Source organism: Musa acuminata, chromosome BXJ2-7, assembly GCF_036884655.1.
Source record: "Musa acuminata AAA Group cultivar baxijiao chromosome BXJ2-7, Cavendish_Baxijiao_AAA, whole genome shotgun sequence".
In the NCBI taxonomy this organism is placed as follows: Eukaryota; Viridiplantae; Streptophyta; class Magnoliopsida; order Zingiberales; family Musaceae; genus Musa; species Musa acuminata.
The window spans coordinates 3,102,646-3,128,016 of record NC_088344.1 but is presented as its reverse complement, the minus strand read 5'-3'; the positions used below and the strand labels follow the sequence as shown (position 1 = coordinate 3,128,016).

The window sequence follows — 25,371 nt, the reverse complement described above, 5'->3', positions numbered from 1 at the left end:
ATTATAATTAAATATTAAAAATCTCATCTGATATATTTTAAAGAGAGAGAGAGAGAGTGAGATGAATTTAATTAGATATAATGCAGTCAAAATATAGGTAGGATTTTTGTTGGACTGCAAGATTCTGGCATGAGCAGTAGTACTCCGTGAAGTCAAAGTGAAACATGCATTTGGCAGCATGTGGTGGCTTTCACGTGCGACCGGCGGAACATACACGCCTTGTGGTCCGTAATTGATGTGCCTCCTTTTGTTGTTTACTTCCTTCGCTTGCATGCAAGACCGGAGAGTGTGCGATGTCAACTCTTTCTCGAATTGATGTGGCGAAGGATTAAGATTTTATACCAACAAAAAGAAAGCTTTTCTTTCTTAATTCATTGTGCGTGTCTTTTCTTCTTCTTCTTCTTCTTTTTTTTCTGAGGGAGAGAAAATTTGGAGGAGTTTTATGAGGAGATGTCGGAGGAATTAAGTGCTCTGCCACTGCTGCGATGCGGCAGAGAGTGATGAAGATAGGAGGAGGAGACCCGTAGAAAGAAGATGCAGTAGACGACGAGCGCTCGTGCCGCGTCGCTCCAAAGGAGGGGAAAGAGAAAGCTCGCTATTTTCGCCCACAGGTTACAGCCGACCGATCGATCTCTCGCTCTAAGCTATGCCTGCTGCGCCTCACCCACCTCGATGATGCTTCCCGCCCCCGTCCCTCTCTCTCTCTCTCTCTCTCTCTCTCTCTCTCTTCTAATGGCAGCTTAACACCACTCCACTTAAAAAGAAAAGGAAAAGAGACAGCGAGAGAGAGAGAGAGAGGAAGGAACCCTTGAAAAGAAGCACGCTACGGGAAAGATTTGATCTTTCGCGGCGTGGTGCTTGCGCCGCGGTCGATCCATGATGGTTCGCCCAACAGCTGCTTAGATCCATCTATTTTCCCTTTTTCTGTGGTCTGCTATCATCCTTTCTGGTAGAAATGCGGCTGGGGAAACCGCCACTGGAATGCTGCGAGCTCTTCGCCTTTCTTCGAATTCGTGGGTCTTCTGCAAAATTTCCCTTCACGATTCGAAGATAGATCCGGGGAACTCCGGAAAGTTTTCTTCTTGGTGAACTTAATCGTGGTTTCTTGAAAGAAGAGGTTAAAGATATCTCCTTTTGGGGTAAATCCTTCTCTGGACGGGAAACATCTGACGGAAAAAGGAGAAATTTGGCAGAGATTTTAGTGCAGTTGTTGTCGTCGTCTTCTGTAGCACAAACTCTCGAGTGACGCCTCCTCTCTGCGGAAGCTTTTGGCATTCTGTTGGCAGACGGGTGGCGTCCTCGGCTGTCGCCATGTGCGGCTGCGTCGCTTAGCTTTCCCTTCCTCTCCTTCAGTGCCCATTTCGTCCGGCATTTAGGTTGTTGTCCTTCCTTACGAGTCGGTGCCACAATGGCGAGCTGGGAGCAGTTGGGAGAGCTCGCGACGGTGGCCCAACTGACGGGCCTCGACGCCGTCCGCCTTATCGGGCTGATCGTGCAGGCGGCGACCACCGCGCGGATGCACAGGAAGAACTGTCGGCAGTTCGCGCAGCACCTGAAGCTGATCGGCAATCTCCTGGAGCAGCTCAAGATCTCGGAGCTCAAGAAGTACCCCGAGACCCGGGAGCCTCTCGAGCAGCTCGAGGATGCTCTCCGGAGGTCCTACATTCTCGTGGACAGCTGCCAGAACAGGAGCTACTTGTACCTTCTGGCAATGGGGTGGAACATCGTCTACCAGTTCAGAAGGGCTCAGAATGAGATCGATCGATATCTTCGAATCGTGCCGCTCATCACTCTCGTGGATAATGCTCGGGTCAGGGTAAGGCTTCTGGTTTTCTTGAATCTTTATAGTTCAGAAGCCTTTACAATTTTGCTGATGGATTGTCCTGTTTGTTGATTCAAAAGAAAAAGGTTTTCTTGAGCTTGTAGATTGCAGTGCATATTTCAATTATCGATATGACTTTTTAGATATCTCAACGATGGCAAAAGATCTACGTAGCCGACCCCAAATACTAGGGACTTATGATGTTGTTGTTGTGTCCTCGATTAATTCTATTTGTTTACCTCTACTTGATTTGATATCATGTTCTCTATTTGGATATTTGATTTGGTATCATACTTTGACATGTCCAAAGAGAAATTATCTGGGATGACTGCCATCAGCAAAAAAAAATGATCCCACCATTATCGTAGTAATTTGTTTGGGAGATCAAACTGTTCATGGCTGTCTCAGAAGTATCAAATACAGTGGTTTTGAAGTCTTAAATTTTAATCTTCTTAACATCTCTACCGAATTAAGAGTCTAATGATATTTGTGGCTGTTGTTACTCATTTGGATTTGGCTGCATATTATCACAACTCCTAGTTAAGTACTTGTGGTATCAGTTCCGAGACTTCACAATAGTAGCTTAGCTAAGTGCTTTAAGTTTAGTTTTGTAGAAATGATGATACTTGCATGATCTACTCTTCGGTTGACTGGCTTTTTGATTTCTTCCATAATTTTCTTGATGGAGATTTAGGAAGCTGAGTTGGAAACATGTCACTGTCATGGTCCAACATGATCGTGCTCGAAAAAGCTGAGTTAAGATGGGAGAGATTTGAGAAAATGGGAGAAATACATAGATATATAGAAATAAATCTAGTGATTTGTCAGAATCGAAAGGTTTAGAATGTCTAGTTAATAGGTATTAATTTCCTCACGGTTAGCTGCATTTTAGTTGAAAAATCAAGTTTGATTTATTTTCCCAACCTGCTTTGAAGTTTTAAATGAGGAATGTTCAGGGTGTTACTTTGAATAAGATTGCAGCAGAGGTGTTGTTAGATGTCGACTTGCTAAAAGTATATTTTGGGAATTTGGGTGAAATGTTGTGTTTTGTGCACGAAAGTCCAAAATTTTAACATGGCAATATCATTGAAGCCTCATCATGTAGTGGTTGGATTTAATTATGTTGTATCATTTTTGTTTCTCATTCAAATATTTATTTGTTTGTACATTAGGAGAGAATAGACTCCATTGAAAGGGATGAACGCGAATATACTCTGGATGAAGAAGACAGAAAGCTGCAAGATGCCATTTTGGATCGTGATGCATCTACAAATCATGCCACAGTGCTCAAGAACTCTCTATCTTGTTCTTATCCAAACGTGCCATTTGATGAAGCCCTTAAGAAAGAAAGAGAAAAACTCCAAATGGAACTCCAGAGGTCATACGACATTGGTCAATGTGAAATGATCCAGCATTTAATTGGAGTGACACAAAATGTGGCTAGCACTATAGAAGAAAGAAGCACACAGCTCAAAAGTCCAAACAAAGTAGAGCTGAATTATTCTGATGAGAACAATTACAAGGAGAAAACCTTTGGCAAGAACAGTCATGAACAAGATACAAAAGCAACTTTTAGGTTGGTCTTCATTTCTTCATATGTTGATAGAAATTCTAATGTTTGCTAATTCTTGTCTTACCTTTAAATTGTAATCTTCCTGCTTATCTGTATTGTCTGTTTATCTAATTTTATGATGGTACCTATTGCTAAAACCTTTTGCCTTTCCTTATCAATATGACTATTGTTCACAGTGCTAAATTTAAGGATTGAATTTTCCATCTTAGTCTACTTTGTATGCTTGTCTGATCTGCTTGTCTAGTTCTCCATATTGTTGGTTCCTTCTGTTGTCCGAAAGCAGTCATGTTGCTAGTTCACTCATTTGTTGCTAGTTCCTAGTTAAGTTGTCCAAAAGTGGTCATGTTGCAGTATGGTTTTTCTTCTCTACTCCCATTCTAACAATCATGTCCCCTGGTTCCTTCCATTGTTTTTAAGCTATTCCTTTACATCTTTCTGCGGAAGCTGGTGAGTCATTTGAAGGGACCAATCCGCTGTTTGTCAAAAATTATAGAGGACATCATCATTGTCAAACTTACTTGACATCCTTTTCCTCTAGCTAATCGCTGGAGAAAAACCTAGTCTAGAGTCATCAGTCTTATTCGAAGGAATAACTGATATATTAACCTGATAGACTTGAACAATTGGCCCAAAATATTTGAACTCAAGTTAATAGTATGAATCTCATCTAGTCCTATAAACCGATTCAATTTTCCTCTGCACTCATTGTGGGACTAAATCGGGGCATTATTATGTTTTTCACATAGGGCTTAACATCCTCATCAAAGCTGATTTGGAATCGTGAATCCTCATTTGGAACATTTGAAGGGAAAACACTTCTTTGGCCATTTTGTTCTCAGTGATCAACTTAATCTTTCACAACTCTAGTTTAAGTTCTTCAAATATGAAAAAACCTCTTTATTTGAAAGGGTAAGATTGCATGCATTGACCCTTCTCGAATACCAGCTTAGTGGGGGCCTTGTGCACTAGGCTCCCACTAAGTTTCAGTTCTTCAGTTCCTAACTCTTGGTGTTGCATTTGCCATAATTAATCCCTGGCGTGCCAATTCGAATAAGTTATTTCTCAACAGTCTGATTTATGCAAAGTCAAGAAACCATGTTTTAATGCTTTTTTCCTCTCCCTTCATGCCTATAAATCATATATACTTTCATGCATTCCTTGCGCTTAGCTGGTGAAGATCTTAACTGTTTGTGGCAAGATCCTGAGGATCAAATCCTGGTTTTGCATCATATCCCTATGAATTATAATTCCAAATCTTTCATGCTCTTAAATATCTACTAAGACTGAAAACTTTGTAATGCATATGAAATGTTTGTCTGAAACTTGGAAGTTTCCATCTTCTGATGGCCTTTATATTTAAAACGTTATGGTATCCTGATGATAAATATATTAGCAACAAAGAAGAGCTATGCCCTTCTCATAATTAACTGATCCTACTGGAACAAATATAGGACACGAAAACATTACGGTACTTGTTAGACATTTTTAATGTGACTATTGCAAATATAACTTTATAATTTATGATTTTTCACACAGTATATGTGAAATTCAGAATCTGTACTGACTCTGAACATTGTGCAGAACCACGTCATCAGATTCATTGGGTCATGATATGAGTTTGCACAGAGAACATCACGGACATGAGGAATGGCATTCGGATTTACTTGGATGTTGTTCAGAGCCTTCGTTATGTATGTCAATCTTTATGAATAGCTTCACTTTTATTATTATTGTGTTTTTTTATAAATAATGTGTATGTAGAATTTTATCCTATTTTTTATATTTTACTAAGCACATTTATATCTTCAAATGAATATTGGTGGAGTTTGACTCGGATTCTATGGTTGTTGTTCTCTGTATTTCTTAGGGAAATCTTATGAACCAAATACTGTTTAGTTCAGATTGCAAGATATAATGAGCTTTCTACTCATGTTTCGGTTTGGTTGCTATTTCCTTGAAGTGTGGTATGATATACTGTTGAGATGAATATTGAATGCAAGTATATAACAAAGCTCATCAGAAAAGAATGTTCGTAGTATCTTTATCTTTTATAGGGTAATTTTTTTAGTTTTGTCATGTTCTGACTTTCTTTTTAGTAAATTGATTCTTAATGTTGCTTTATATATCATTCACATCCATGTGTTCATTCTTTCTGCATAGCCTCTCCTTTTTTTATATAGTTATCTGTTTTGCACATCGTAGTAAGAGTCTATTCATAGAGTACAGTTTTATGTTTGAGCAGAGTATCGGGGAGCAACAAATTTTAAATGTGCCTTGTTCACTTGAAAACTGAATAATTACTGTTAACAGCGATAAGATGGACTTATATCACGTGATCATTCCACATAATGGGTTTACCAATTTATATAACATTGCAAAGAGGTAAAAGAAGAAGATGCAGCCGATCTAAGCAGTAGAGACAAAAGTTTTGGGGTGGTTAAGACACAAAATATGACAATGTTGCATCAATATCTTGGTTTGTCTTTCCAATACCCAATAAATAGGCAAGAGTAAAAGAGAAGGATTAAAAGAAGATGTACCAAAAGTTGAGTCTTTCTCTGTCTCGGAAAAATTTAGTTCTTGATGTGGTTCTCGTCACCACCCTTGATGGAAACAATTATTTTTGGATCACTCACCTCTAATATGATATTATGTGCCGGATGCTTGGAACATGGAGTGCCTAATGTGGAGATGGACAATATCAATGCTTTGTATAGGAAGTCAACTTTTTCTACAAACTGAAGTTTCCTATTATCCATTATTCTATCTTTTATTTTGAAATTTACAACCACCTACTTTATATGTTATTTATTATTTTAATCATGAATAATGTTGTTTCATAATTATGGTGTACTCTTCAGTCAAATTTACAAGATCCAATGACTTACATTTTGCTAATATAATCAATTGCTTCTATTTCTTCCCCATGTATCATTTGAATCTTACATTGGTTTATCCATGTTTTGCAGGTATGAAAACTTTCTTTTATCCTTGTGGAACATTTTCACAGATTGCTACTGTAGCAAAAAACAGACCAGTCAGTACGTGATTTTATTCCACAGTTAAATTTTTTTTCTAATCCTTTCCTTCGTGATCTATAATATGATGATTACGATTTCCAAAGAGGTTCTCATAAATTATGGTGTATTAGCTAAGAAATTCTAACTGCATGTTTCTGCACATAATTTGGTACAAGCTTTTTAAGAAATAGATCACAATCAAGTAAAGATGCTTTGTTTCTCTTCCTACAGCTTCAGCGGAAGCATGTAATGACTTGATGGCATATTCATTAATACTGTCATGCTGTTGTTACACCTGCTGCATCAGAAGGAAGCTACGGAAAATGTTTGACATTACGGTAACTTGGTCGTTCTTATGTCTGCCTTGTACTTATAGTTAATTTGGTGACTTTTAATAATTCTTGAACTTCCAAGACCAAGTATTTCACATATTCTCTTTTCTATGCATTATTACCTTTGGATGTACATAAATATCATAAAAGGGACTTTACACTTGTTTTGAGGTCTATCTTGACTAGGCTTCTTCTTTGTGAGTTTCACTATTAGTTACTTCTTTTTGTAGTTTCTTGTAGCTTAACTCGAGCAAACAAGTGTTCTAACAATTTATTTTATTGTTTATTGTCGTGACATGGGTAAATATCCAAAAAAAGGTAACTAAAAACAATCAAATACTTTCATATGTCAAGCTGTAAATGGTAAAAAAGGAAGAGAAGTAATAAATTTTAATTAGACACATCTTTCTAACCGCAAAAGATCTCATAGTTACACAAACAGCCTTCTTATGATCAATTTATTATCGTGGTTGAGTTCTCAAGGGTTTTGTTTCCATATTTAGTGACCTAGGATAGTTTCATATTTCATTGGTGGATCAATTTTCACATAATCTTGTTGCAACTATAAAAATTGTCTTTAAATTTTAGTAAAGAATTGTTTTACACATAATATAAGTTATTTATATGGTTTTTAGTTACGAGCTTAGTAGTATTTGTATGAATTCATCATTTTTAATAATAGGTATGCAGGAAGCGACACTTGTTTTAAGAGTAAAAAAATTCATTTAAATGGGTTAAATGATGTGGACCTTCCAGAAATAACTCATTGCACCAATAGAAGCTAGATGAAAAGCGCACGACGTGTATATTTGACTAAGGTATTGGGATACCTTCAATGCAATTGACATGATTAGTGCTGTCACTATTACAGCACGAGACAGTAGCAAACTTCATAGTGCTACATAACTTTACTCAAGTAAATGATGTATTTATTATACTAATCAGTTTTTATAATTAGGTGATCTCTGTTCATAGCAGAACTGTCAGGGAAGTCTGTTCATCCCAAGCTTTCCTTTTGGAGTTTGCTGATAGATTGTTTTTTTGTCTACTAGGGGGGGCTTTGCGATGATTTCTTGTCGCATCTATTGTGCTGTTGCTGTGCCCTTGTTCAAGAATGGCGAGAAGTGGAGATTCGTGGTGTTAAAGGTATTCCATTGTTGTTACACCTTGATGTATCCTTTCACCTTTTAATCTGCTATATAGATGTTGCTTTTGGTATTAGTTTGTCTCCAACGATAAGATTTCCAAAACTGAATCATCTCAAATCAGCTCCACTCTTTCCCTTTGATGCTAAGTTTTTTTCTTCAATACTATCTTTATATATTTATCCAAGTCTTCTTCAATACTCCCAGTTCTTTATTTATCATCAAAGATGTTTAAAATTTTTAAGGGTATTTAAGTCCTTTTAATGAAAGAGAATAAAATTTTAACACATTCTTTTGTTACTTCATCCTCTCAATCATGTCTGTTGCACCCTTATCACTCTGTTTTATTATATTATATATATATATTTTTATAAGAGTGTCCTTATAGTTTATAATTTTCATATCATATAATTATATTTCGTTTTAAAAAAAAATTAAATATGATGTTTGACTTGTTGCTTTACTGATTCATCCAATGTTTTTATTGACATATCATGCTGATACTGGTTGGATTCAGATCATCAACTAAGAGGATCATAAATTGAAAGTTGTATCGACATGGATACTATTCTGGACTAGCTAAAGTTGATGCCTTATGCCACATTTTGCAGAACCTTGGAAGACAAAGACAAGCCCACCAGCTTCACAGTACATGGAAGCCTAGGCCAACTTGGAGATGATTTATGTAATCTATGTATCTAATTGCTCTCTGTAGCAAAGGTAGCAAGGGGACACAAGTAGCTTGAAGTTTATGGATGTTTGCCCTATGCAACAGTTGTCTAGTGTTGGACCTATCAAATTGAGAATGTCTATGGCTGATGTAAAGTATGTAGATGTACTCCTTCCTCCAAATATAAGGTTAGTGGTGATTGTATTGTAAAACTTTGGTGCTTGCTACACTTACACTATAAATCTGTGAAGTTAAAGTGTGATTAACAGTGCATGTTTTGTGTTCTTGAGCATTTGTGGAGTCAACAATTGTTGTCGTGTGCATAACTTGACATCAGATTGAGCTTTTCTAGGGAATATATTGCTGTGTACAGATATGGCACATCCTGCACTGTCCACATTGCAGCTATAACTCACTCTATCAGGTTATCAGTAGAAGAATCAAAAGTTTAAGAAGAGATTACAATCATTAGAAAATGGTATGCCTGATGGTCTTTACTGCAGAGGATAGAAGTTTATGAAGCAGGTGCAGTGATATTCAATATGCATGTCTCAGCAACTAAATGGTTTCATTTGCTTGAATATGCATTGTATATTAGCCTAAAAACAATTCAAGCAATAAAATTCACCGTAAAATGAATTGACTAACAAAGCAAGCAAGTTTCAGGATCAACAAAGATAACTTCTATTTGAGTCAATTTCATAGTATACAGGTACCATTTAGAAGCAAGACCAAAAGGTTTTCTTGGAACCACTGTTCTTCATGACTTGAGCAACCATTGGATATCAAATGAAGCATTGCCTCTATGATCATGACTTTGAAACACAGATCAAGAGTCCTTGGGTGCGCGAGCTCCTAAACAAACCAAAACAAGGACTAATAAGATGATGCATATATAATCAAAGGAAGAAAGCAAATCACCAAACAAAAATCTTGAGAAGGGGTGGGGAGGGTAGAAGATGGACAAGTACAGCGGAGTAAAAAGACTATAACTTTCTGTAAGTGAAACAATATCTTCTATAGCTTGAAATGAACAATAATTCAACATGAATTTTGTGCACCTCACACCCATAAACAAAAGTTGGTGAGATATTTAGATATTACTGAATATTGCAAATTAAGTTTAGCTAAGAATAAATATAAGAAATTTGTGGTGTGACATCAAACTCAGATAGCCATCTTAAGGTCAATGTGTTTCCAACTTTAAATGAAAATATATGGTTCTAGAGATATGAAAATTGGTAATGAAAACCAGAAACACAAAAATGACAGTTGTTGCCAAATCCCAACTATTTTGGGTCAGAAACATGGAATCTTTTTCACAGTACACCTTTGTTAAGACTTAGACACCATTAGCTATAACGATATCTTATTTGATATTCGAATTAGTAGTCCTCCCATATACCTCCATCCATTCTTTGATTTTTTATGATAGAACAAGTGAAATAACTAGATCTCTGCTTAATCTATAGCTATAAAATTGAGTGGAAAGAGAGCTCATGTCAAGTTTGATCATCATGAGCATATAAAGTAGAATCAGTCCAATTCTAAAGATTTGGTAATCAGATTACTCTTTACAAATTGTTTTTTTAAGACTAGCCACAAAATAACTAGAATTATTTGATTTATATCATTTCGGCTGCAGCAGCATATAATGCTTCTTCAATATAAAGAATGGACTAAAAACTCCAGAGATCAATGAAATTTCAAGAAAATTAATTCCAAACAATTCTAGAAATAGCACCATCCAGATTTAAATTAGAGTCCAAAACTGATACATCACATTAAGTTTTGTGCTTATTATTGCAATAAGTAACTTCTTAAAACTATAATAACCATGAATAGTACACTGCCAACTCATGTAACAGAAGTAACATCTAGCAAAATGATTTCCAGGATATAACCAAAAGCACCAAAATGACAAGGTCCAACATGAATCTGGCAAGCCAAACCAAACCTGACCGACCTAGAAATGAAGGGCTACATTATAAAGCCCATACATACAGTGATCCAATTGACAAATTCATGATTGTTAACAATGAACCACGAAATTGATATGATATATTTTACAACTGGATCTTCCTACAGAAACAAGTATAATTAGCTTCATGAATTACAATTTGAATGCTAAACTAAGCAAAAGATATGGCAACTAAATTTCAGTTCTTGCTCACAAAAAATAAGAGAAAAACAACTGAAGAGCAGATGAACAAATGAAATTTTGTAGAACATATATTTAACCCAAAAACAAAAATCAAACCTTCTAATCTTGTGGCATTAGATGAGCAGTCAACAGGTTTTGCAGTCTTGCTTTTGCAGCTCGCAAAGTCCTGAGATCCAGAAGTTGAACTCCCCATGCACTGCATGTTCCCAATCTCACAGACTCCAAGACCCTGATCATCAAATACACCAGTTTCTCCCACATCCTTTCCGTGCATCCCTGGATAGAACCAGTTAACCTGATCATCACAATGGAAACTACATGGATTTAGAACCTGAGCACCAGCCAGCATGTTCCCCTGTGTCACGTTAGAAACAAAATCTCCACTCCCTTTCACTGGCTTGTGATAAGGAAAAGGCCCAATCTCTCCCTCAATCCTCCCCCTCAGATCCACAAGCAAGCATTTAAGCCTTGCAATCTCAGCTTCAAGGGCAGCTTGGTTCTGAAGTCTTTTAAACAGTTGTTGGTTGATTGCTCTCAGGTGAGCTGCCTCCTCCTCCAGGGATGCTGCATGGGCCTTCTTCTTCTCCCTATACTTCCGAACGGCTTCTCGATTATTACAAGGCCTTTTCTTCGAAGAATCACTCTTCTCCACCGACTCAGCAGTCTCATCTGGGGGAGACGAGAGAATTTTGGTGTGGACATGGAAACAGGTATGCGTGTGCGAGAGGTTGGGCCCGGGAGGGTTGCAGGTGTGAGTATGGGTGCACGTATGCCCGTCATTTAATATTTTGTCGAAGAAGCTATCCATTGAGCAGCTGCTAGGAAGATCCTCACCAGCGCCCGGGGTAGAGAAGACCTCAGGATTAGACAAATCGGGCTCCCCATCGTCCATAATCACAGGTGAAGGAAGCAGACAGAGCCTGAGATGGGGTGTGGGCGGCTTACAAGCTGTCGTGGCACCAAGAAATATCAGATTCTGGACACGTTTGATGAAGATTCCAACAAAAGATGATGACAAACTTCAGCAAAGTTGTCGAATTTAGGGGTGCAATCCGATGAGAGATGACAAATGGCCAAATCAATCACCAAGTATTCTAGACCTCGAGCACGACTCACGACTCAGATGAGGCACAGAAGCAATCTTTAAGAACGACCAAGATCAGACAAAATTCTAGCAGAGCTCACGAATTTAGGGTTCCAATCCGGTGAAAGATGAGAAATGGCTAAACCGATCACGAAAAATTCCAGACCTGGAGCACGACTCAAACTCGAGCAATCTTTAAGAACGAGTGGAGTACCTCACAAGTCGGGATTTTGCTCACGCCGTCGATGAGACGATTCAATTTCCATAGCCAGTAAAACCGCGAGAGGATTCCAATAAAGAGGCTTCTCGCCGAAAAAGCCCCCCCCAAGGCTCTATCGTACCAAAGACACCATCAGAAGGTTAGAAACCAAGATAAGATAATGGCGATAGAGATCGTCGGAAAAGGGAAACCTATCGGCGGAATCACATGGAAGAACGAGGGAGGGAGAGCGAGAGCGAGAGCGCGGAAGGGAAGCAGAGGACGCGGATTGGATGGAGAACTCAGAGCAGAACGATGCCGAGAGGCAGACATCGTGGTCTTTAACGACAGATTCGAACCATCTGAGCCGTCCAATGGTGCGCCAAGATCAATCTAGAGCGTCGGATGGAGAGATTTCGAGATCCTGGGCCCACCCTTGACTGCTTTCATGGTCAACAAATATCCATATCTTAATCTTTTTTATTAATTGCAAATAATAATTTAAAGTGAAGCATATTAACTTTAAATTCATTATTATATGGACATCAAATCCTCCTTTTGTGTGGCTTCCATGTGATGATGCGTATATGACATGCACATTTCGTGTGGATGTCAACATAGCGTATGGAGATGATGAATGCAACTTCTAGTGATGATGCATGTCAGCGTCACTTGATGCTACTTGGATGACACATTAAGCTACCAGTCATATTGTTTGTGACTCACTTTGGGTCAAATTAATGATGCCATTTGGCAACATCGTGTGTCCATATGAACGATAGGATGACGACATTAGGTGTCGGGTTATTTCTCCTACTCGGTTTCTTAGTTATGACGTAAGATCCTCAATCCTTAGCCTCATATTTCTGGTGAGTAATATCTAATAATTAAATATGATAGATAGAAATTTATATCATTCTTGATAGACAACATACATCATCATCATCATCATCAAATATTTTAAATCAATCATACAAGGACATGTGGACTTCGAATAAGTGCTTATGATCATCAAGATCTCAAATCAAAATCGAATCTAGCATAAAATATTCTCATGGTAAGTTGAAATATCTTTTCTCGTAATGAAATTTTTTTTTCCGAATCAATCCCGTATCGAAGGAGTTTTATCGAACACACCCTACCACTACTTGGGTGGTAGAGTGTGTTCGATAAAACTCCAACGACACTACTAGTAGGCTTCCTCGATCTCAATAAACTCGGACGACGACACTACCTATTAAAAAATCGGGCAATGATCAAAATTGACTATACTAATCCAAATCATAAAAGAGTAATCTTACCGTTGCACCAAAGCTTACCCCTCTGATTGAAAAAGGGATGGACAAAATTATCAGGAATTTTTTAGCATATGGCATGTTGTATATGGCATATGGCATGTTGTAAAGGACCTAAGAATTGCTCCAATGGCAGCAACAAACAGGCAAATTATGCAGGACTAAGACAATGCAATCAAGAAGCCATCACGCTGTTTCAAAACATGAATTACCAGCAAAATGCACTTCGTCAACAAGCTTTTTCAAGTGATCGAATTGAGATACAAAAACCATGTCTGCAACTCAAAACAGACTCAGAAGATCAATGCAACATTGATGTGCACGCTCGATAAGTCGATACAAATCACAAGACGAGAAAGGAGGAAGGGAAACAGAGACCTGATGCGTCCATGACTTGCTACAATTGCGAGTTGATAGCACAGAATTCTTTCATGTGCATAGTAATCACAAGATGGAGCAACCCTTCTGCGCCTTCCTACCTTTCTTTTTGGGTGGTTGGAGTACCACTTTAATGGCCGCATCAAATACTGCCTTTATATTCTGCAGATTTCATGAAGGTGGTAATGTATCAGCATGATATTATGAGATCAAAAGCTAGCTTAGTAAAAAGAACATACTTGCTGTGTCTTTGAACTGCACTCGATGTAGGAAGGAGCACCGATTAGCTTCCTCAATTCTTCCCCCTAGATGATGCAAGAATTATCTTAAGCAACTCTGCTATGTCCTTGCACCAAATGATACATTAAAAAGAGAAAAAGGAAGAGTAAAAGACAGAGACTTTGCAGCTTTACCTGAGCAGCACTTACAGATACGGCACCAGGGTGATCCATGAAAAACTGCTTATCATCCCGGAGATCTGCCATCAAACCCATGCACAACTAGATATAAATGCAAAACCAAAAGCCAGGATACATGCATCAAGTTACATTACAAAGTATTTACAAATTAATAAGAGTTGCATGACCGACTCACAAGCAAAACTCTCCAAAATAATCTCACAGGAGAAGAATAACAGTTTTCTAAGTCAAGTGGTAAGAAGATCGTAAAGTTCTGATTTTATAACTCAACTATCAATCAAAATACATTACAAACAATTACCTACATCTTGTTTCCAACACCCTCAGACCTAGCATTGTGGTTTTCCTGATTCAGTAAGATGAAATATTGATTTTTTCAATTACTCATCTCCAAGTAAATTATGTCACAGCATCACAATATGATTATACCTCTTCAAGACCTATAATTAAATTGTTCATAAAAAAATCATTTTTTAAACTGATAACACCAGCATAATGTCATCTCTTTACCTACTGATGTGCATCATCACCATGAGCTTTACCTCTAACCATATAGCTCAACTGCTTCCCAAATTGTTACAAAAGTAAATGCGACCAAAATTTGACCAAGAACTCATCCATTAATCTCTCTTGTATTCTCATGATCTCGACTAACTCCAGTGGTTTTATTTCATGGGAACAAATTCCTTTCTGCTTAGTACCAACTTGGTCTTGTTTATGAGGCCCTTTTTTTTTTCAAAAACACATTATAGATGTTGCCCCCAAAGTGGAACTCCAGATAAATTATTGGCCATCTAACACTGACGCTTGTCAAGGACAAATGGTAATAATGGATTGAAATCTTGCCGAGTAACATAATAGCTCAATGGACAACATGATTTCATGTCACCAAAATCTTCATATACATGGTTGAAGCATTGTAATCACTGAGTACTCAGGACCATGGAAGTATAAATCTTGATGAAACCATCTAAGAAAACAACTATTTAGATTCATGAGTCGGGTACAGATCAAGGAAACTTGACCTATACGGCGGCCCGATTGAGCATATATATCCTTGATAGCCAAGAATTAAACACCCATTTTCTAACCTGAAAAATAAAGCAAAGCTTTCCTTAACCTGACAACTCAACAAGACCCAGAGCCATCCCACCAACATATATATATATATATATAGACACACATACACACACACACACACACACACAAGGGCTATGTTTGCTTTAATGTAGTGAAACAAACAATAATGACAAATAAAATTGTCAACAACATTATCTGTAAATATGTTAACCACTTAAAACAAGAACAACAAAACAATGTAGCATAAATGCTGTTATAATTTGGGGTTCAGATGCGTATAGGAAGAACCATATGTGTGACCAGAACAATCAGATCATAACGATTACCAAGTTTTGTTCCGACGAGAATTATGGGCACTCCAGGTGCATAGTGATTCAGTTCAGGAATCCACTGAAAAAGTAAAAAAGGGGCAAGCCAGATAAGAAGTAAAGCATTAGTGATTCAACACAAAATGTAAGATTAACAACCAAGGAACATAAGAGGAAGAAAAAGAGGGATCAGTTTCAGTATATTGCCTTCTTGGCCACATTTTCATAGCTGGCTTTACTTATGAGAGAGAAGGCTAACAGAAAAACATCTGCACCTCGATAGCTCAAAGGTCTTAGTCTGTTGTAATCTTCTTGGCCTGTTCCATCAGAGCAACCATCATAACAAGAATATTACAATATAAAACAAGGGCTAGTGGGACCAAGAAAAAGAAATAAACAAGATGAACAATCAACTAAAAGAGAATGTAAAAGTACCTGCAGTATCCCACAAACCTATATTAACCGTGTTACCATCAACCACTACATTTGCACTGAAATTGTCAAACACCGTAGGGACATAATCCTGTCACCATAAAAGTAAAATAAATATTTAAGATGTACAAAAAAGGCCTTGAGGACATTTGGTTGTCTAAATTGTATCAAAGGAAACAGTTTCAAAAGGAAATATGTTCCCTTGGATGAAAATTATTAGAAGTGAACCTCACAGGACCAGATGATGCATTAAAAGATAAATGTTTGTCAGGATATGGATTGTTCAATTCCAGATCCAAAAAAAGGAACTAAGTTCATGCTTGGAAGTGCTGATGAAATTGATGCTGATGCCTTTATGGTACATGATTCATCATTCTACAGGTCAAAATTGATGCTGAGGCTTGGTACAAAGCATTGTCTTAGATTCTACATTTGGTGAAAGTCGATCTAATAGCATATATATCTAAAATTTAACCTGTCTGGACATGATTTCCAATGTAGCAGCATTGGCAGATTATGCTGCAGAGAACATTAAATCCACATACCTATTTTTATGGAACCATTGCCAGAAAAAGGAAAAATAGATAAAAAAATTTCTTTTATTACTTCTTTTTGTTGAAGAGAAAGCCAGATAAAAGCATTTACTAAAAGCAGTAGCATAGATAAGTCATTAATCATGAAATAAAGATATGAGGGATATAGGGCAAAATTAGTTGAAACGGGAATTCGAATCAAGAAAAGAGAAGTTAAAGATTAATTATTGGCCACTTTTCTTGAATCTCACAAATAATGATTATTCCTTGGACACTTTTCTTGGATTGAACAGATCAACTAGAAGATCCTTAAAATAAACAAATGCAATTCAAAAGACAATGTAAAGGGGGGGAAAAAGAAGGAACCTTTTCCTGAAATGCACTGCATCAAACAACCCGCAAAAGTACATTCTCAATTCCTTTGTCTCGAGATGAGAACGATAATGAAGCACCAGAAACATAACAAGAGATGCGGATGTTTCAGAGCATACCGTTGGGAAAGTGTTGCTGGTGTACGATATGAGCATGCAGGTCTTGCCGACGGCGCCGTCGCCCACCGTGACGCACTTGATAAACCTGGAGGCACTCATCTCCTCCGCCGGCCTATTCCCCCTTCAAAAAGCCGCCTTCCTTCCAACTCCCACTCCCTCGATGAGCGCTAGCCGGACTCCACGCGCGTTTCAACTAGTACTCATCCGAAAGCTCCAAGCGGAAGCCCCAGGGTTGAAAGACACCCATCGAGGATGAAGGGGAACGAAGGAAAAAAGCCCTAGCCCTGGAAGGAGGGGAGATCCACAAAGAGATCACCTTTGCGTTCCCTTCTCTCCTTCTCTCCTTCTCTCTCCCTTTCCCTTTTCTGTGTGAAGAAAAGAAGAGGGAGCGGGAGAGGAGGCGTACCTTTGGCTTTGGAGGAAAGGCTTCGACCGGTAAATGCTGCGGTTGAAGCGGTCGCCGAGAGAGACTCGCAACGGAATCAACAACGTGGCTGAGAGGGGAGCGGGGGGTTATATTTGGGAATACAGGAGGAAGAATGGGTGGACTTCGCACAGTTCAGCGAGCTCATGGAACTGCGTTCCATGTGACAACTCCTCGCTGCCTCCCTATCTCCGAGGTATAAAGATCGGTGCATTTTCTGCTACAGAGGAGGAACAAACTCCATCGTGTCATTAGCACGTCGAGACAGCAAGATTCATAGAGGATCGAAGTACAAGACATGGGCTGACCGTCCTTACGACTCCAGGAACTTCGTCTGCACTCCGTAAGGCTCGCCATCCGCTGCAACAACGAAGGGGAAGTTCGAGATTGCTCTTCGCAAGCGGCGCGGTCGTTCGAAGGGCAGGCACCTCATCGTTCTTAGAGGCTCAGGGAAGTGAACTGTCTTTCGAGTTCACGATGCTCTCTGAAATCAAGCAAATGCGAGTTAATGGCCAACAAAATTGGAACTTTCCAGTTAGAACTATAAACATCTACAAGCATTTCCAGCGCTTCCAAACCCCTACGCTCAGCGCTCAGCGTCCTCTTTCCAGTTAGAACTACTTCAACTCGAACTCCTCGGTCATCGTTCCCTGACTGTCGCCGTTGCCTTTGCTCGCCATTGTTACTCAAAACGCATTGCAGATGATGAAACGTGCAAATTCATGAACAGGTTTCCAATCTGTTGCCTCGCGCATATAAATATGCGATTCATTTGCTACGATTGCATTATATGCATGATTGTAGCGGTAAGTTATTTCAGTTGGTATCCATCCTTGTATTACAATTGAAGTACAATAAATAAACTTCATTGCTCAGACAGTAACATCGAGGGTTGCCAGAGGAAGAAGGATCAATAAAATAAACCTCTCTAAAGACTAACAATGACGATTGCTTCTCCAAAATAATAAAGTTCTGTATGAGCGCTTTATTCCTACCAAAATGAGCTTTATATCTCCGGAGGAACGAGGAACCAGAAATTCCAACCTAATCGCCTCGTGATGCCTCCTTAAAACTTAGAATTTTTAGAACGGAGAAAAAATGGACCCCAAATGGCCCACATGAGGATTTTGATAATGATTTGGCAGGGGCCGCGCGGACGCGTACCCCCATCTACCACAAATTATGACGTCCACTCTCCCACTTGGGGAGATGGTGGGCCAGCACCCCTCCAAAGTGCAATGGAGGTCACAGACCCAGGCCATGGGCCTACTTGTTCGCCCATCGACCCCGTCCAGGTAAGTATGGAACTTAAGCGGCCTCACTCTCCTCTTGTACGCTCCGTGGTCGCTAGCCTCCTCGTACTTCCTCGATGTGGGACTAAATCTAGCTGCGGCAAATCTAATCACGCGGGTACAACAAGAGAGCAAGCAGCTGATTTATTTCGAATACAGAGTTAACCCATAGAATTATATACAGCATAGATAGGATAGTGGTATGTAATGCATTCCATGTTTCATCTCATTCCTGGGATCCTCCCAGAAGAATACCTGGTTCAGGTCCGGTATCACCATTGCAGCAACCTCTAACCATGTCCAGATTGTCTCGTGAGCTGCTGCTGATGCCACCATGAGAGCTGGAGGAGTTCATATTGAATCATTGAATATTGTAGAGATCACAATCTGGCTCGCAAACTCGCTCCTCCGAGCACTCTCCTCCCGATCTTGGTGTAGTGGACATGGCACAACACTGGGAAGCATGCTTAGTAGAGTTAGAATAAGCATATCCTCATATCTTCCAACAGCATCAAACAAGGATATTGGTGATTCCAGAATACAACATATGAAAGTTAGAATCACCTATCCTGCATTGTTTGTTTCAGCACATGCAGTTAACATGGCTTGAACTTTTTCCAGATGTCCATGGGACTATAAGTATCTCATGTTGGTTTTGGTTTTTCTCAGCAAGTTCACCTAGCCAGTAACCCACAACATTGTGTTACCAGCATAAAAATCTATAAACAGCCAACTCCTCTCTGTCAATTATTGTTTGCCACACAACTTTCAAGCAGTAACAAATCTCTGTAATTTCTCTGAAAAATCTCACAATAACTAACCAGTCCTATTCGACTTTCTGCAGAAAGTATTAGCCTATTATACCGATCCTATACCTCAGCTAGTGCTTAGGAGATCTGATAACAGATAAGTGGCAGGGTAGAAGCCTATTGAACTGACTAACAATAATCATTTCGTTGCAGATAAATGGCAAATAATTATCATGATTATCAGTGTTAACTTCCTTTGCTGCATCTTCTGAAATTTGGGCACCACCTTCCCAAATTTTAAACCTAAATCTCTTAAACATAAAGAGGGGAACCAACCACTAGGACAGCATCCGTTCAAGAAATTGAATTGTAATGAAGAAGAAGAGCAAAATCACGGTTAAATATTCAAGATTGCTCCGATTGATGACTCTGCCATTGGAAAATCAAATATTTTACCTAGCTTTGCTTGAAATGAACCAACCAAAAGCAAACACAACAATAGGAGAATTAGTTAAGTACACATTCAACCCTAACAAAGAGTCAATAGAGATGCCAAATTCCCTGGACATCTTAATAAAACTAAATACTTAATTTTCTCAGTAGAAAATGATCATTGTTAGTTATGCAGTGAAAACCAGAAGGGAATGTTTGTAAGAGTCATTCCCAACAAATTATGAATCTTAAACTAAGATAAAATATGACCTACTAAAAAACATTGTAGAATGTGAAATTGTTCATTCATGAAGTGGCTTCATAATTGAGTAATTTGAAAATGTGAAAGTACATATTTAAGAGCCTAATACCTATTCATAGCATGGCTTTCATTGAAATTTCATGCAATTACTCATTTTATGCCACCAAAATATATCATACCTCTCAACCAATTTCTCCTCTGAAAATTTATCATCCATACTTCGTTCATCCAAAGGTTCAGGCCGGGCATCTTCTGATGGATCAATCACTGGCAAATTAAAAATGAATGACGACAACAATGGATCAGGTGCAGCACTGGAGGGAGTAAAAGAAGAACCCCCCACAAGTGATTGCATATTGCCTTCCAGTGTATTATCCTTTCTCAACAAAAGAATTGTAGAGTGGGACCCCCAGGATCCTTTGTGGTATCTCCTCCTACGCTGTATGTTAGTGCTTGTTAAGGAGAACTGATTTAGTCAGGCTTACACATGATCACATGCAAATTGTACACTAATGATTGCTTGACCAGAAAATTCTACTTATAAAGTGAGCTTTAAAGAGTAAAGAAGCATGAACGTAAGGATTGAAATGTCATCCTTCATGGAGAAAGAAAACTAATGAAGATTCTTAAATAAGCTTCAAAGATTGAAGAGGCATGAGACATAAGGAAAAATATGAAATATCAACCTTCATAGATCCAGACAACTAACGAAAATGAGCAGGATATTTTTAAAAAATTTGCATGTTGTGTAGTTATGTGGCCAACCATGTCCATCCCAACCCTAGCTGCACAAACAGGGCACACCTGAAAAAAGAAAATTCAATATGTAGGCAACAAAGTAAGTCGCAAACAGATCCAGATACAAAGACATATCATATAGGCACAATAATTTGCTCATCTCTGATTGCCATTGCTAGTATTGATGGAGTGACAGCAAAAACCCATTTTCTCATGATAAGTCAGAAAAATAAAAAAGGACTCAGTTAGAACATTATCATTATAATAACACAGTCATCAAAATGGAAAGTTAAAAGGCACTAGAACAATAGTTTCATTTCGACTTGTAAGATTAACATGTGAGACATCATGTAAAAAATGATAATCATCCAACTTTCACTTACAGAAATTCACTGAACGAAATTCCCTAAACTTTTCTCATTTCTGAACATAAGAACATATTGATAGACAGGAGAATCATGGTCCGATAAAGTCATTGGCTGACTTACTTACATTCGTGCTACTAAATAAAATGCAGTGCTCTGTATTTAAAATTTCTATAACAACTTCTAATCAACTACTATTAGAGTGCATAATTCCAGGGTCCCCACAAAATACAAATTACAAACAAGGTTTACTGATTGCTGAAAATCTCAAGGTATACTGCCAAAGAATAACAACATGATAGAAACATTAAATTCCAATTTTGTAAATTTTTGGCAGATATAAACGGACAGTGAGATAAATTCCGAACATTCGTAGGGAAAAAAACAAAGACTTCACATTTTTTTCACCAATTAAGATAAATATTTAATGCATCAAAAAATTTTCTTTTTTGCTTCTACTAAGAATAAAATTTTCCAGTAACATAAAGCAAAAGGAAATTGTGACAGAAGACAAGAGCTAGATAGCCTCCAAAGTATTCTTTAAACACAAAACTTGGTAAAACAAGCACCAAAGATCCAAGCCTTTTTCTTTAACAAATTAAAATAAAAATCTAGCAGACCAAAAAATTCAGAAAAAAAAAAAACATTTTTCCTTTTTTGCTTTTACCAAAAAAAATCTTCTATTAACATTAAGCGATATGAGAATTTTCACAGAAGATATGAGTAAGAAAACCTTCTAAGAGATGGAAACAAAACGAAAAAAAAAAAAGGGAAAAGCAACGTCTTTGCTTTAGGAAAATCCCATCCGAGAACCACACGGAGGTCTAACAGTTCTCCTCAGAAAACTCCAACAAAAGCACAATTTCACAACAACTCCCGAGGACAGGAAGAACGCAGTAGTACCCCGTTCTTAGCCTCGACCGGATGCTCATCATCCATGTGGCAGCACAGCCCCACGACATCGAAGACCTCAGAGCAGAACGGGCAAGCGAACTCCGGTCGCGGTTCGTCCTCCCCTCCATCCAACTCCTCGAACCCGAGATACGCATCTACCAACCCAAGAAAACCCCAATCAGAACTGCCAATAACGGAATCCGAAGCCAAAAGAGCAGGAGACGTGTCCAAAGTCCCCCGCTTCCCCACCGTATCGGGATTGCAAAGCCGGATGGCGGCTCTTGGAAGCGGCGGACAAGTGGCTCCGGGTGTCGGCTTCCATGAACCCTAGAGACAGGCAGTGATGGGGCTTGCAGGAAGAAGGAACAGAGCGAGAACGAGAGCGAGAGATAAGAGTGATCGGCCGGTATACCTCTTATAACGGAGGGAAGAGTACCGACTCTCTCTACGTGTCTTGTCTCCATTTGTGCACGTAGATGGAAGGGTGTCTTTCCCGTACAGGGGATCTTGAGGCTGAGTTGGAGCTTAATTAGGGGACGAAAGGAGTAGGTATATCAGTGACGAGGGAACAGCACCGACTCCCTACGTTTCTTCTTACTATTCGTCAAAACAGATGTACCATGTTGGGGTTCTTTAGGGGATCCTCAGGGAGGGAAGGGCTCGCAAGTCGTAACTGTAATAAGGCCTTCAAGTCTGTTCACAAATAAAATTCACGTGGTATTTCTTTTCTTTTGTGTTTTTTTCTATTTCTAATAATAAAGTCTATGAAAATATTTAAAAAAATAAAAGTATGTATTGTTTGTATTAATCTTCCTATAAAATATTTAAAAATTCTATTTACTTCTAAAATTCTTAGTTTCTAAGCCTTTAAATAGTAAACAAATGCGCAATGAAGGGGCGTCATTTGGCAGCAACACTTCACTTAGCCCACATGGTGACAGCGTCACGGCATCAGCTGATTAGACAATGATGGGACATTCCAAGGTGGAAAACTGGTTGTCGCCATCAAGTGAAGGTCGTTCACCAATGCGCGCGTTAGGTAAACATTGACTGTGCTTTCTGTTGCACTGTGGCCCGCTCTGTTCCAATGGGAAGAAAGGAACGCGTGGCCGCGATGACTCGGCGACGACTCACGAGTGCACTGCGCCCACCCGAAAAGCTTGAGGCGACAAACTGTTTTGGCGTTAAGAAATGGACCATCTCGCTCTGTCTCGGACGAGGGCCAATTGGCAGGTCCATAATGGCTGGTTTGAACATTGTCGTATGGTCATGTAATATAATAATGAGTTAACCGGTCTTTTTTTATGACGTCATAAATCTTATATTTTGAAACTATAAACACAGCCCTAAATCGAGTAAAGAATCGAACGTAAATCTGAATTGCAATAAGAGCGATAGAGAATATACTACCACTTAATCAAAAAAAAATTAGGTAACCTTCCACCTATTCATTTGTATGAACAAAAATTTAAAATAAATCCAAGATAAATAATTTAAAATTATCTCATCTTATCATCCACGTGAATAAGAAAACAAAAGGTGATCGATAGGGATGATTAAAAACTACATCTTTGTATAATATTATTCTATTAAATATTATATTCTTCTATGATCATATATAAAAATTCATCTTCAACATAATGATCAATGAGATAATTTTTTTTGATCACTTATGTTCACGCTTAAATACTTCGAATTATTAACGTACGCATCAAATGGACTAGATCGAGAAATCTCTCTCGATCTCGATTTTAGTACAGGTGACACCTTCAGAGCTTATCGTCCTCATCTCGAAGGTACTTCGGACAACCCTGCGTATATGGGTCTAGATCACATTGGATTGATCAAGACATCAATGACTTTTTTTACTAACAAACATATTATGAAAACTCTTTAAAAATATAATAAATAATCTTTTGATCAATAAGTTAGGAGATATCAATGGAACCAGATCTGAATTTGCAGAAAAGAAAAAAAAGAAAAAACTTTCTTTTTCCACTCTATTTTTCTTTTCTGGGTTTTCTCATTTCGTACAAATAACAAAAGTGCTTTTTCTAACCCAGGTTTATCATAGTAAATCTACAGATTCATCCACTTCATGTACATAACATCGAATAGATACGATGTAAACTTTAAATGCCTCGGCCGGTTCCTTTATATTATATGCTGAATTATTTCGTATTACTCCATATGAACAAGCCTGTGAAGGTCATGTCTACTAAAATTCCAAATTCATGACAATACTTGATAGGAGACACCAACCAAGCAAAAATAACAAAACAGGCTGACCAGATTTGCCACACTATCACAAATCACAAAAGAAATATTTTTTAATCATGAATTATTTAAAAAATACTTTTTCTACTTGTAAACAACTAACACATGCCAGCTAACTTAAAAAGTTTTGAGTGACCACACTGAAATGAATCCAAGGAAGATTCTCTTAAAAAAAGCATGGAGATTTAATTCAACTTTAATTATTTTCTTCACCGACAATCTTTTCTCGATATTCACGTTGTCGGATGTATTACATATTCTAAAGGTCTATCTCAACTAGTGATGGTGATTCCAAATAATTAAATATTCATTTACATCTTCTTTATACCTTCCTCTCTGTCACCATCTGTTTTTTTTGGGAAGATGCTCTAAATGGTATGGGAAAAGATGCTCTATTTTTTTGAATCTTGCATTTTGATAGAATTTAACTCAAAGCATAAATTGCTGGAACCTATTACTGTCTATCAGAGCCTTTTTATTATCGTCTTCTCATACAGAATCTCAATTGTAGATGTCTTAAGAATCTTTGAAGAAAATTAAAGATACAAAACATGTTGAAAAGTTAGATAGCAGTCAAGCTTAATGTTCTCTTTGCAAGGTACTGATCCATAGTATGTGATGATCTTATCTTCTCAAGCATGGCTGGTGTTTCATTCAAAATAAACTAATTTAGCCCAGATCTTGAGATGCTTCGTGTATCTAAGATTTTGAAGTAGTTCATGATTAATACAACCTGGTAAGCCTAAGATCTAACTATCAACAATATCATTTGAAGCTATCTTTGTGGTATATTAAAAATGAGAAACTGTTTTAATCTGGTCGACCTTTTTTTTAGGGTTAATTTTAGTAGAAAATTATTCTTCTTGTGGACACATTAGCGCAGATTCTAGTTGTCTAAGGTAAGATAGTGATTTGGATCCAATCAAGATTCATTTCAAATCCATCTTAATTCAAACTATAATTTGTAGAACATCAAATATGTAAAACTAAATC

At 38.1% G+C, this 25,371-nt stretch overlaps 4 protein-coding genes and 1 non-coding gene across 10 annotated transcripts; 1 reads left to right on the top strand and 4 right to left on the bottom strand.

Annotated features, from left to right (window-relative positions):
* Positions 1-281: 281 nt before the first annotated feature.
* LOC135616649 (cell number regulator 13-like) lies at positions 282-8,854 on the top strand. 2 transcript variants are annotated; one of them, XM_065116050.1, is made up of 7 exons: positions 282-1,816; positions 2,995-3,398; positions 4,977-5,086; positions 6,365-6,436; positions 6,647-6,753; positions 7,800-7,893; positions 8,410-8,549. In XM_065116050.1, the coding sequence occupies exons 1-7, from the start codon at positions 1,409-1,411 to the stop codon at positions 8,430-8,432; spliced, it is 1,218 nt and encodes a 405-aa protein (XP_064972122.1). In that variant the 5' UTR covers positions 282-1,408; the 3' UTR covers positions 8,433-8,549. The 2 variants fall into 2 exon arrangements, with proteins under 2 accessions (XP_064972122.1, XP_064972121.1); XM_065116049.1 differs by having other exon boundaries at positions 285-1,816; positions 8,504-8,854.
* Positions 8,855-9,171: 317 nt separating this feature from the next.
* On the bottom strand, positions 9,172-12,340 carry LOC103990705 (basic leucine zipper 19). 3 transcript variants are annotated; one of them, XM_065116052.1, is made up of 4 exons: positions 12,222-12,340; positions 12,025-12,142; positions 10,823-11,674; positions 9,172-9,417 (listed from the first exon to the last, which is right to left on the bottom strand). In XM_065116052.1, exons 3-4 carry the CDS (start codon positions 11,616-11,618, stop codon positions 9,392-9,394), a joined length of 822 nt encoding a protein of 273 aa, XP_064972124.1. In that variant the 5' UTR covers positions 11,619-11,674; positions 12,025-12,142; positions 12,222-12,340; the 3' UTR covers positions 9,172-9,391. The 3 variants fall into 3 exon arrangements, with proteins under 3 accessions (XP_064972124.1, XP_018684388.2, XP_009408221.2); XM_018828843.2 differs by having other exon boundaries at positions 10,823-12,142; XM_009409946.3 differs by having other exon boundaries at positions 12,025-12,329.
* A 1,134-nt stretch (positions 12,341-13,474) lies between these two features.
* On the bottom strand, positions 13,475-17,085 carry LOC135616648 (rac-like GTP-binding protein 5). Its single transcript, XM_065116048.1, has 7 exons — positions 16,946-17,085; positions 15,925-16,012; positions 15,697-15,806; positions 15,508-15,571; positions 14,096-14,160; positions 13,922-13,987; positions 13,475-13,844 (listed from the first exon to the last, which is right to left on the bottom strand). Exons 1-7 carry the CDS (start codon positions 17,042-17,044, stop codon positions 13,749-13,751), a joined length of 588 nt encoding a protein of 195 aa, XP_064972120.1. The 5' UTR covers positions 17,045-17,085; the 3' UTR covers positions 13,475-13,748.
* A 9-nt stretch (positions 17,086-17,094) lies between these two features.
* LOC135616647 (protein DEHYDRATION-INDUCED 19 homolog 2-like) lies at positions 17,095-22,504 on the bottom strand. Of its 3 annotated transcripts, none has more exons than XR_010488424.1 (8): positions 22,351-22,504; positions 22,111-22,256; positions 20,831-20,908; positions 20,284-20,549; positions 18,917-19,115; positions 17,678-17,853; positions 17,352-17,589; positions 17,095-17,229 (listed from the first exon to the last, which is right to left on the bottom strand). XR_010488424.1 is itself a non-coding variant. In XM_065116047.1 (5 exons), the coding sequence occupies exons 1-5, from the start codon at positions 22,421-22,423 to the stop codon at positions 19,013-19,015; spliced, it is 666 nt and encodes a 221-aa protein (XP_064972119.1). In that variant the 5' UTR covers positions 22,424-22,504; the 3' UTR covers positions 18,781-19,012. The 3 variants fall into 3 exon arrangements, 1 of the variants encoding a protein (XP_064972119.1); XR_010488423.1 differs by having other exon boundaries at positions 17,352-17,586; XM_065116047.1 differs by lacking the exons at positions 17,095-17,229; positions 17,352-17,589; positions 17,678-17,853 and having other exon boundaries at positions 18,781-19,115.
* LOC135618088 (U1 spliceosomal RNA) lies at positions 18,511-18,672 on the bottom strand. The gene has a single exon (XR_010488912.1). It is a non-coding gene; the product is annotated as a U1 spliceosomal RNA (small nuclear RNA).
* Positions 22,505-25,371: the final 2,867 nt, after the last annotated feature.

Bases quoted from the DNA above. Each gene is read 5' to 3' on its own strand.
- LOC103990705 (XM_018828843.2), bottom strand. From the start codon at position 11,618: ATGGACGATGGGGAGCCCGATTTGTCTAATCCTGAGGTCTTCTCTACC. The intron at 9,418-10,822 runs GTTTGATTTTTG...TGGTTTGTTTAG, and splicing joins TAATGCCACAAGATTAGAAG to GAGCTCGCGCACCCAAGGAC.
- LOC135616647 (XM_065116047.1), bottom strand. From the start codon at position 22,423: ATGGAAGCCGACACCCGGAGCCACTTGTCCGCCGCTTCCAAGAGCCGC. The intron at 20,909-22,110 runs GTACTACTGCGT...TTCTTTTTTCAG, and splicing joins CGGTCGAGGCTAAGAACGGG to GTGTGCCCTGTTTGTGCAGC. The intron at 19,116-20,283 runs GTATGATATATT...CATGCTTCCCAG, and splicing joins GAGGAGAAATTGGTTGAGAG to TGTTGTGCCATGTCCACTAC.
- LOC135616648 (XM_065116048.1), bottom strand. From the start codon at position 17,044: ATGAGTGCCTCCAGGTTTATCAAGTGCGTCACGGTGGGCGACGGCGCC. The intron at 16,013-16,945 runs GTATGCTCTGAA...TTATGGTGACAG, and splicing joins CCAGCAACACTTTCCCAACG to GATTATGTCCCTACGGTGTT. The intron at 15,572-15,696 runs GCAATATACTGA...TTACTTTTTCAG, and splicing joins ATGAAAATGTGGCCAAGAAG to TGGATTCCTGAACTGAATCA.
- LOC135616649 (XM_065116049.1), top strand. From the start codon at position 1,409: ATGGCGAGCTGGGAGCAGTTGGGAGAGCTCGCGACGGTGGCCCAACTG. The intron at 1,817-2,994 runs GTAAGGCTTCTG...TTTGTACATTAG, and splicing joins TGGATAATGCTCGGGTCAGG to GAGAGAATAGACTCCATTGA. The intron at 3,399-4,976 runs GTTGGTCTTCAT...AACATTGTGCAG, and splicing joins GATACAAAAGCAACTTTTAG to AACCACGTCATCAGATTCAT.